The following is an 11,269-nucleotide window of genomic DNA, read 5'->3' as shown; positions in this document are numbered from 1 at the left end:
CCTCTTTATCTGTAACTGAATTATAGGAGTCCATGCGTCAATTTAATAGATATAGTTATAGTTAGTTGTAATTGATGCAGAACTAGCAGTAGAATATAATGAACCAACCTGTAAGCATGAGTTTGAGATTATCCAAAAAACATCTCAAAGGATTCTCCAGGCAGTAAAAACTGTTGACACGCCTAGGATAATGTGTAAGACCCTCTTTTATGCTATTTATGTTGCAAGATATGAACTTACAATCTCTTAAGAGGCAGAAAACCAGAAGGTCCGGTTCAGTGATCTTGCTAGTTTTCCTTTTTAACGTTGTAACTCACGCTTTCCTAATATATCTCTTAGAGCAGTGAAAAGTGGAAACTTATCTGCCCAGCTTTGTGTTCCTTCAGCCTTTATTGCTTATGCTCCAGTGTGGAGTTTCATCCTCCGCAAAGAGATGTATGCTAAGAGTCTGTAGCCAAAAACCATGGCTACGAGTGCACTGACTTCCTTCAAACCGCCGTCAATTTTCATGCCATTTACATTAGGTGTAATGTGTTCATACTGCACCTTGAGAAGAAGTTTGTAGGTGTGGTAGTTGAAAGAGATGTAGCGGATCCATGATATGAATATTGGAACTTTCTGAAAAAATTTCAAACCATGTGTTACTCTAAGAAATCATAGGAAGCTCTATCTTATGAACTTAGCTGTTTCCTTAATTTGATTTGAAGTCTATTGAGAAAGAATTTAAATGTAGATTTGAGCAAATTTCTGTGCTTACCTTCACAAAATATCCACCAGCCAACATGAAGGTCATCACAGTTACTGAAGCCAAAGTTGTTGCCCTCTTTAAGTCCATTAGTGTGGCTCCAATAGCTAGCCCAAGTCCCTGTCATTATGCCCAGATCTTAGTGAATTTTATTACATGTTGCTACGGTATCTTTTTAAACCAGCTAATATCAAAGAAGAATACCTGAGCCGCTACAATGCAGAGGAAAACTGTGAGCATGGTTAGGAAAAAAGAACCAGCATCCATTCTCAGGCCTGCCATGAAGTATACAATGATAAGGAAAAGTACTGGTAATATGAGGTCAAGTGGAAGGTCACTTGTAGTCCTAGCCACGAAATATGCACTTAGTCTATACATGTCAGCTGCTCGTTCCTTGCTCAGCATGGCCCTTTCTTGAGGAAATGTGAAAATTGCTGTGAAGACAGGAAAGAAGCCCCAGAACACAGCAATAAAGAAAAGCAGCCCTGCCTGCAGCATAGGTAGATTTTAAGTTCAAGGTTAGAAGATGATTGTATGATCCATGTGCAAGAATTAACTGTCAAGTTAATGTTACATGAATAACCTGCCTATGATTATTTCACTTTAGATAGTTACATATCTAGTGGATGGTTTCTTTTGAATAGGATTCTCTCAAACCTTATATTTTGCTTCACGATCCGCTTAGTCTTTTAACATTGGAACTCGAGTTTATTTTATGCATTGTGGATTGAAGTTGTGCAGTGCTTACATGAGTTTATTTATTTACAAGTAATGAGATAATCTTTCTTGCATTCCCTTCTTTACTTTGGTTTCCTATGTTTTGTTGCTTTGCTTCACCCTCTATGAAGTTTTGCTGCTATAGTTCTCTTCCTGGGACCTTATTACTTTCATGACTAGGAAAGACACAAGTAAATGCATATTAGCAAACTAATAGGTTTCCTCATAGATGAATATAAATAATTTTGAGCAACAATAACCTGTGGTGGTATTAGAGCAGAATCTCTAGCACAGATTGAAGGCTGTCAAAAAACCATTGAGGACTGAAAAAGCCACTGTCTGACAAGAAAATGCTTGCTGACACATGCTTTGTAAAAGCTATGTCATGGTAAGATGGAACCGCTGAATGGGATTAGTAGAAAGAACCCAAGATATTTGATGATTTATACGGTTAACATATCATTATTTTGTAGAGTGTGCGTTTCCAGATACTGATGAGTCATTTTTGGTGGGAGGAGAGTGAATTTTTCTTTACAGTTGTAAATTAACTTGTCTACTTTGGAAAAAGCAATGGTTTCATACCTGATCTTGCAGGCCTTTGGGGTTAGTACTTTCTGATTGCCACCAGAGCAATCCCAAGATAGTTGCAGTTGATGCAACTTGGGTGACCCTTAACCAGCTGAAATAGTCATGCCGCCGTTCTTTCAGTCCTCTCCGGAATAATATAGAGTATTGTTCCCACCAGCTTGCTCCCCATTCTCGCTTTGGAGAACAGACTTTTGACTTGAGCTCCTCATCAATGGGAATTGGAATCATAAGTTTCTTCTTCTCCTGGTCTGCAACCCGTGTCTCATAGGCCTCCACAAGGTACTGGAACCAAAACATGCATGTCATGAAAATTTGATTTTCATGTGTGGAATAGTAAAGTTGCAGTTTCTGCTCTAACTGTAATTGATTTTGTTGTCTAGGCATATTCATGGGCTGATCTCTTAAGAATCATTGTAACTAATGAGGCAGGATTTACAACATAGGGGCAGCATTTAACAATCACTATTTCATGGATTCTGAATAGGAGTTTTTTTTCTGTGTCAGCTTACTGAGGTAGCTCTGCTACCTGATTAACATACCCGCCAGATAAGTGGGTATATAAAGATTATGGGAATCTGATTGGGATGTACATGGGTGGTGGGACACTGTTACCCATTCATGTTTGACTTTCTAGCTAGATCTAGTTTCACCAATGTAGTTTTGGAGTTACCTTTGTAATTTGGTTGCCTGGTATGATAATTAACTGAACACATACTTCTGTTAATATTGAGGAACAAAAGTTTTGGTTAGTTTTCAAATCAAGGAACATTTACCTCATGCACATCTGCAGGTGATGGCTTTCCATTCCTTGTTTCAGTTTCTGAATGCTCTGTTTGTACTTTATCTTCTAATTCTGATGGTATAGAGACATCATTTAGGTTTCCATTTGCAAGATCTAGCAGGAACTCTGCAGGGTTCATTGTAATGAGAGGAGAGCAGCCTATGGATGAGAAATACTCCATTGTTCCTGATGCCTTCCCAAAGTAGAGCAAGTTTCCTTTCCCAAGAAGAATCAATTTGTCAAATTTGTGGAAGAGTCTGCTGGATGGTTGATGGATTGTTGTTAGCACTGTTTTTCCAGCCTGCCATATGATGAAAGAAATTGGTAATGCACTGTCCTGAATTTTTTTTTTCAGATCATATTGCAGCATTGGTTAACGTGATTTGGTCTGTAGAAACAATTATTTATGTAAATTAATCTAATTACTGTGAGAAATCATAGGTACATAAAAGAATTAAACTAGTGGAAGATAAAAAAAACCTCTTAAAAGGGAACACAAAAAAAATACTCTAGGAGCTGGTGGTATATTCTAAGTGTATGCCTTGTCTGGTCTTATTGACTAAATTGCTCAACCAGATTGTGACAACTAAAAATTGCCACATAAGTAGAGAGAACCGCATCTAACAGAAAGGAACAAGGGTGCTGAGTTTTGGAAGAGTCTAGAGACTAAGAAATGAAACAAAATACCAAAAGATCAGTAAGGTACAAGGGATCTTGTTCATTGAAGTTATTCCCCTTGACAATCTATGAAAGAATGGGTTATCTGAGGAAATAATTCAATATTGCATTTTGCTTTAGCAGACATTGTAGTTTAAGTTGTCTAGGCTAGAGTTGGGGCATCATAGGTTAAATCTGTGGCGAGATGCAACAAAATAAAAAAGATGTATTTGAGATTATTCTAATACATGCAATCAAGTGTTGGTATCATTATTAACAGAATAGTTGAATTTGGTAGCCAGATATTTTCAGAAATGAGAGTTCTTTTGTTATCTTCCATAGTATCAGAAATGTATGTGAAATGAGAGTTCTTTTGCTATCTTCCCATAGTATTAGAAATGTGTGAAATGAGAGTTCTTTTGTTATCTTCCCATAGTATTAGAAATGTGTGTGAAATGAGAGTTCTTTTGTTATCTTCCCATAGTATTAGAAGTGTGTGTGTGTGTGTGAGAGAGAGAGAGAGAGAGAGAGATGTTCATATAAATGTAAGCCAAATTGAAGGAAAATGAGAAATGAATATATGAATGCTTGCCAAATTGAACAAAAAAAATTTGTAAGATGACAAGTTGGCTTTCGATGATCTTTGTTGTATTATTTTGGGTAGTCTAGGAATGTTAGGTGTCGTTTGTTTTTTTAATTTTTTACTTAAAATAACTTGTCTTCAAATTTCAGATTTTTTTTTTTTTTTTTACCTATTACTTATTTCTTAAATTTTTTGATTGAATAGAAAGATAAAATATTTGACTTTTTTATGAATGTTAAAAGTAACATGTTGAAACCAACCAATATCCTCAACCGGCATAACTAAAGTAAATTTGTTGGCCTACTTCTTAATACTTTATAGAGACAAAATGTAAAAAAAAAAAAAAGTAATAACTTAATGTTTTACATTATTAAGCACTATTTAGTCTCAAGTTCTATTTAGAACCATTCAAATAAGTATAACCCAATGAAAAAACAACAATGAGATACTAGAGATGACATTAACATCAAATTGAGTACAAAATAAGAGAAATGCTGCATAAGATGGTTTGGTCAAGTGTGATGAATGGAGAAGTGCCTTGCTTCAAGTTGAAGATCACAGGGACAAGTATACCAGGATACCAGGACTTGGATCTAGGCTACAAGAAGGGACTCACTGGTGGATACACCCCAAGTGTTTAGTATTCTTGAAACAAATCTCTAGATCTTAAAATTTCTGAGAACGTAAATGTTTAGAATGTTGTCCAATCAAAATCACAAGGAAATGAGATCCCAAAGAAGGTGGTGTTTGTTTTTTTACTTAATTCTAAATAGAACTTTAATGCTTAATAGTGTTAAATATTAGGTTGTTTGTTTTTGTAGTATTTTATTTCTATTAAGTATTAAAAAGTAAAGAAAAATCAATATGTTATTTTTTCTATTTAGAAAAAGTTACATATTTTGTCTTTTTTTATTTAGTAAAAAGTTTATATTAAGTTATGAAAAAGTAGAAAAACAAACAACTAAAATTCTAAAAACAAATTGCTTTCAACAAAAAGTAAAAAAAAACAAACACTATTTAAAAGTTAGCATACCTCAGCTATATCATGCAACATCTGAACAATCCTCAAAGCAGTCGTAGAATCCAAGCCAGATGTCGGTTCATCAAGAAACAGAAGTGAAGGATTTATTATAATCTCATTGCCGATACTCACTCTCTTTCTTTCTCCCCCAGAAACTCCCCGAACAAAGGAACCTCCAATCATCGTATCTTGGCACCTGCATGTTGATATTTCCCTTGTTGATTAGCTTCTGCAAACAGCTAAGATCCATCATATTTGGTCCTTTAATCCATATCATTTCTATTTCTATCTTTATTGGATGAGGAATTTATTTTGAGCTGTGGTTGACATCAATTGCAGTGAGAAAGAGAGTACTACCTGTCCAAGCCTAGCTCATAGATGACATCCACGGCTCGTTTTTCCTTTTGCTGTTTGGTCAATGTCTTTGGCAGCCGTAGCCGAGCTGCATATGTTAATGTTTCTCTCACTGTAAGGTGAGGAAATAAAACATCATCTTGAGTCACGAACCCTATCCTGCCATATAGTTTCATGTTATTATGGAGTGCAATTCCCATTTGCATTAATGTATGATGAACTATATCTACTATAATTTGCAGATTATATAACAGCCTACTTGTACTTTGCAAGTTTATAGGTGAATGAAATTACAAAACCAGTTCAATGATGTTCTTCTTTGACCAAAAAAAAAAAAGAAGAGAGTTTCATCATAGCAGAAAAATACCAATTTCATTCTCATAATATGTATCCAAATTACTTGTGGATGCCACTGCTTTTTGTACTGCCATTAGTATGAAGAATTACCTTCAGCCTTAATGCCAATTCTCTATAAATTGGTGCCAAATTCCTTGGAGGCCAACGGTCGGTATGTTCGGGCCTGCCATGAAACTTGGCTGAGATTAGTTGGCCAGTATGGAAACTACCTTATAGGTGATGCAGCTCATACTTCATACTAAGGTGGTAGTTCATAGAGAACTGATTTTTTTTTATATGCTGATAAGTTTCCACTCTAAGTATACACTTAGAATGGCTGCTAAATACTCAGTAGCTTTCCATTTAGATGTTGAATTTGATATCTTTTCCTTCTTTTCATGGATTAGAATCACCTTATTGAAACTAAAGCAGGTAGTTTCGTAGGTTGATTCTTCAGTAAGGCCTGCATAACATGATGTAATTCTTTCTTGTGCATGGAGTGTCTAGGGTTCTTACTTGCTCTTTAGGGACTTAGAATATGGCTGGTCATTGTAAGTAACTGAACCACCTGCGGTGGGCTGATTCAACCTGCCACCAAGCAAATTTAGTAGAGTTGTCTTTCCACTTCCTGAAGGCCCCATCAGCGCCAAAACTTCTCCTGGATTAACTGAACCAGTAATCCCATTCAAGATTTCCTTCTCCACATTAGTCCTCATTCCTTTGAGAATCACCTTGTAGGTAACATCCTTGAACTGCATTTTGAAGAGAAAGTGTGATTCTTCATTCAGTAAATAGCTAGCACAATTCATTAGAATACCCAAAATATTTGTAACAAATTTCTAAAACATATCAATTATCAAACCTTCTACAACTCTTCTTTATTTTTTTTTCTGTCCAATGTTCAGTCCAACTTAGGTACTGGGTCTAGTCCTAGTAACAAGTGAAGATGACATGTTTTCCTGCCATAATGCAGGTTTCTGAAGTGGTTATTTTTGGGGTTTCTGAACTAGTTTCTTTGATTCCTAGACCCCAAACACAAGTTGTATGATGATATAAATAGGGTATCAAGTATATATTGCATTCATTTATGTTGGAACAAAAGGAAGAGTCTTGGACAACAATGTCATGTAAAATGAGACTCTTCTGTACAAGACAAACGGATCCTGACCATGATAGCCATGTTCTATGGATACTGTTGACCTCTAGAAAAATCTCCACCTTGGATCAATTTTTTGCCTGTCCAAATAGATAGTATTGAATTAATCCCATGTGCATTTAGTGAAACAGAGGTTTGAACACCGTAGGATGCATTTGGAGGGTAAAGAGTGGGGAAACGTAAGACTTTTTTCGTACAAGGCAACTGCTCTTACCTTGAGGTAAATTGGCAATGTGGGCTCTGCTTGAATCCTCTGCTTCCGCATTCCGGCTTCAAGATCATCAGCTGCAACAGGGAAAAGCATTGTGGAAATGTTACTTGTGTAGAATGCTTCAATCTTCTTCTTATTTTATTTATTAAACATAAACTTAGTTTATCTTTCTCTTTCTTAAAGTAGTGAACCTTTAGACGTGATTATCTAACAACAATAACAATACATACTATAAGAAGAAACCCATTGAGAAATTTGAATAGGAAAAATATCAAAGTGAGTGCAGCACGCAACCCACAAATGATGTTTTCTTTGCTTCATGATAGCAAGGCCATGTTTGGTTGGGGAAAGTTTAAAGGAAAATGTAAGAGAAAGAAATTAGAGAGAAAAAATATAAGAAAGGAAAAAATTAAAATTAAAAATAAAAAATTTTAAAATTAATAAATTATTTTTATATATTATTTTAAATTTTTTTTCACTTGTTTAATTTTTCTATATAAAGATTAAATAATACATAAAAATTTTAATAATTTTAATTATATTTAACTTTTTTTTACATTTTTTACAATAAAATCAAATATAAAAACTATTTTTCTTAATATTTTTCTCTTTTTCTTTATCAGTTTTTAAGAAGTAAACATAGTCTTACGAAATAAACACCTTATGAGAATTCTTACAAAAAAAAAAATGTTATTTATTCTATCACAATGGTGGATAGTGCTTTCAGTATCTTATCATTGGCATGGATTTTTCATTATCAAAATTAAAAAATAAATAAAATAAAATAAAAATGAAGTTTGATTTTGCATTGAAGCACATTTGTTTTTTAAAGGGAGTAAGTCGATGTTAGATCTTTTGGTGTGTTACCATATTTTTTTTTCCCCTTTGGGTGGGGAGAGGGGTGGAATGGGGAATTCAAGTGTACTAGAGTACGACATTTTGGTCCGAAAAGGGCGGACCACACGTGTCCACTAGACCTTACATTTTTATTTTTTTCCCAAATGGTAGTTGCAGACTTGCAGTGAGTGTTGACCACTTCTTTAAAGCTGATGAGTGGCTCCATTTGTGATTGTGATTGTGAGTGTGTATTAGTTAACCTTAACCCTTCTCTTTCTGATTTCGACCCATCATTTATTACTCTTCTTCTCTACTCCCTTTCACACAACGTAATCACAACTACCTAATTACTGTTAATCTCTATTTCGAATCTACCATTTAATTTCCACTTATGCTTCTTTAATAATAAGAAAACAAATTAATTATTCTCATTTATTTCTTAATTAATAAAGTTCTATGTGTAAAAAAAATCTATTTTTTTTTCTATACATCTTTTAAAATTATAAAAGATGAGAAGTTATGTGCTTCTAGTGCATTCGAATTAGCCACGTGGCATCCAAGTCCTTGACGCCAAAGGAAATCATTGAAGTGGCGCGAGGACCACACATCTGTTTTTCAACTTCTTGTATAACTGTACGAAAAGCAGAAGAAAAAAAAAAAACTCACGAGTATCATCATCACTGAACGGCTTAAAATCAGAGATTTCGTCGGGAGGCACGGTGAAGCCAGTGAAGGAGAAGGAGAAGCCCAAGCTGGCGCTAGAGGCTCGACTGAGCGCCGCGCCGCTGCTGACTTCATCCAAGTCCAGCTTAATTTGGGCGCTCCTCGACTTCCTAATGTGAGTGTTTTTGCTGTTGCCACCCGCACGTCCCGGCGACGCAGACATCATGCTCCGTCTGCTCGACTTCCTCGACAGCGTTCCACCGCTCTCCGCCCCTCCCGTAGCCTCCCCCGACGTCGGGGATCTCATCGCAGCCGCCACCGCTTCTGCCGTCTCCACCAGTTGGTCCGACTTCGTCCTCATTATTCCTGACGACGAATTCGGTCTCTCCATCTACATTACCGCCAAAAAATTAAAACCAATGAAATAGCAGTGAACTTGAAAAACCTAAAATATCCTTCTACATCAAACAGAGATCAGCTTTTGCAGAACAATGGCGATCACGAGATCAAAATTGAAATGCACATATGCACACAGTTGTATGACTAAAAATATATACATATCATCCATACCTTCCGATACAGCAAAGAAAGAAGCAAACCAAACGGGAAGAAAGAAAGAAGAGGGAATAAACAGAGGAGAAGTAGAAGTGTTTTTGTGTGTAGCGAAAGTGCTCAACTGCAAAGCCTTCCATGCTGCAGATCTCTTCTTATAAAGGAGCAATTAAGAGCCGAGCACAAAGTTACAGAACTACCCTCTATCTTCCCGTTAATAACGACTGTACCATATGGGTCCATAATTGTGATGATTACATTCCCAAAAAAATTGAAGAAAAAGAAAAACATGATAGGTACAAGTTGTTCCAACGTCAATCGTACTCAACAAGCCTTACTATCCATACCGTACACGTGTTCGGACACACATCCATGTACATTTTCCTTCAAGTGTATTAGCAGACTTTTAACAATAATGATTTTCAACCTTATATGGTAGTTGGACTGCCGCTTATATAATTAAGTGGCACGACGGGACACACTAGAGGGCCTCAGTTGTGTGCATGGGAGGCCCTCCCTGTCCACAACATGAGGTCTTGCTTCAACCTAACATTACCCCTAGAGGAGGGAATTGAGACACCTTTTCCAATTTTGCTTCTATTATTTGCATAAATTTTCCCTTTCATTTTAGAATTTTCATACTTTTTTTTCTTTGTTGACTTGAACTTATTTGCCCCATTTTGAATGGTACCAAAATTTTGCGAAGTGATTATCATTATCATCATCATCTTCACCAATGTCGTCACCATGTGATCATCTTTTAATTAGATGAACTTTACTCAAATTATACTATTACTAGAAAAATCTCATCGTGTTGGCTATTCTATAACATGTAATGTTATGGTTTCTTTGATAAATATTTTTTTAAATAATTCTAAAAATGATTTTTGAGAACTGATATTTAATGTTTTGTAAACAAAAGTCTATGTAAGGAATTTGAAATGTTCTTAATATTTTGAAATGGTTAAAAAATATTAATAGTAAAATCTTATGAAGTTGATTATTCTATTAGTGTAAGATTATGGCTATCACATCCCAAAACCCACTCCAAGGGCTGGGTGGTTATTTCACACCTTGAGTCCAAAGGCTTAAAGTAGTTCCATGCCTGCAAGAAAGAAAATGGGAATGAGACATTCCTTCTAATTCTCAGATGCCAAGAACTTGGTCTTCTTGTTCGTGCCTTAGCTGCTAAAAAAAGAAAGAGAGATTATTTCTTGTAAGCTATTTTCGGCTCTAACCAATCCTAATCCAATCCCATCCAGTTGGAGTCCTTATAATCATTTAGAGTGCCTGTTGAAATCGGAGCTACATTTACGACAATTGGACTTTATCCCCTTTGCCTTGATTGAGTAGGCATTCTCAGAGGATTTTGTTGCTTTTTTTTTATGTCATGCATCACCATGAGTATTCTTAGTAGCAGTGGCTATATTAAATGACACAAACATTCATTTTGTAACTAGAAGTTACTAATTACTAAATTTTTGTTTAATCTTCAAATCTCAACTTTATAACTAACATATCAACTAAAATATTATTGTCCAAACAATTATTAAATTCTTACTTTTAAACAATATCCAAAAATAAAATTTAAACCAAAAGTCCTAATAATGCCAAAATCTCATTCTAATCGTCGCTCATTCCCCGAATTGAGAGTACCTTAAAAAAATTATCAACTAATGGAATGAACTTAAAGCTTAATAAAGAATATTAATATAGTTTCATGAATAAAATATTTTCAAATATGATTGCAAATGGGAAATATAATGTATAACCATTTTCATACAAACTTTTGAGTTCAGACATGTTAAAACATTCAAAACTTTTCAATAAAACATTTTCATATTTATGTTAAAACAATTTTGTATCAAATCCAAATCAAATACATTCAAAATATTTTTTACTCTGATTATCTAATAACAAATGGTGCCCAATTAGATGAGACTTTATAAATAAGTGACTTTTAACCAAACCCTTAGAGGTTAGGGTTTCAATACATTCCCCACCAAAAAATGTGAAGGTCAACAATTATAACACGTTAATTAGGGTCATAAGGTTAACAATTATAACT

General features: G+C 35.1%; 1 protein-coding gene across 3 annotated transcripts; it reads right to left on the bottom strand.

Moving 5' to 3' along the window:
* Positions 1–188: 188 nt before the first annotated feature.
* Positions 189–9,339, bottom strand: LOC100240995 (ABC transporter G family member 22). Of its 3 annotated transcripts, XM_010654937.3 has the most exons (12): positions 9,220–9,339; positions 8,653–9,040; positions 7,153–7,223; positions 6,299–6,534; positions 5,450–5,605; positions 5,105–5,288; positions 2,824–3,132; positions 2,045–2,332; positions 1,122–1,234; positions 950–1,020; positions 758–865; positions 189–618 (listed from the first exon to the last, which is right to left on the bottom strand). In XM_010654937.3, exons 2-12 carry the CDS (start codon positions 9,038–9,040, stop codon positions 536–538), a joined length of 2,007 nt encoding a protein of 668 aa, XP_010653239.1. In that variant the 5' UTR covers positions 9,220–9,339; the 3' UTR covers positions 189–535. The 3 variants fall into 3 exon arrangements, with proteins under 3 accessions (XP_010653239.1, XP_010653238.1, XP_010653240.1); XM_010654936.3 differs by having other exon boundaries at positions 950–1,234; XM_010654938.3 differs by lacking the exons at positions 8,653–9,040; positions 9,220–9,339 and adding an exon at positions 6,951–7,018 and having other exon boundaries at positions 950–1,234.
* Positions 9,340–11,269: the final 1,930 nt, after the last annotated feature.

The sequence above is a fragment of the Vitis vinifera genome, chromosome 8 (assembly GCF_030704535.1).
Source record: "Vitis vinifera cultivar Pinot Noir 40024 chromosome 8, ASM3070453v1".
Lineage (NCBI taxonomy): Eukaryota > Viridiplantae > Streptophyta > Magnoliopsida > Vitales > Vitaceae > Vitis > Vitis vinifera.
The sequence above is the reverse complement of the archived record's forward strand: the minus strand, read 5'-3'. Positions and strand labels throughout refer to the sequence as shown.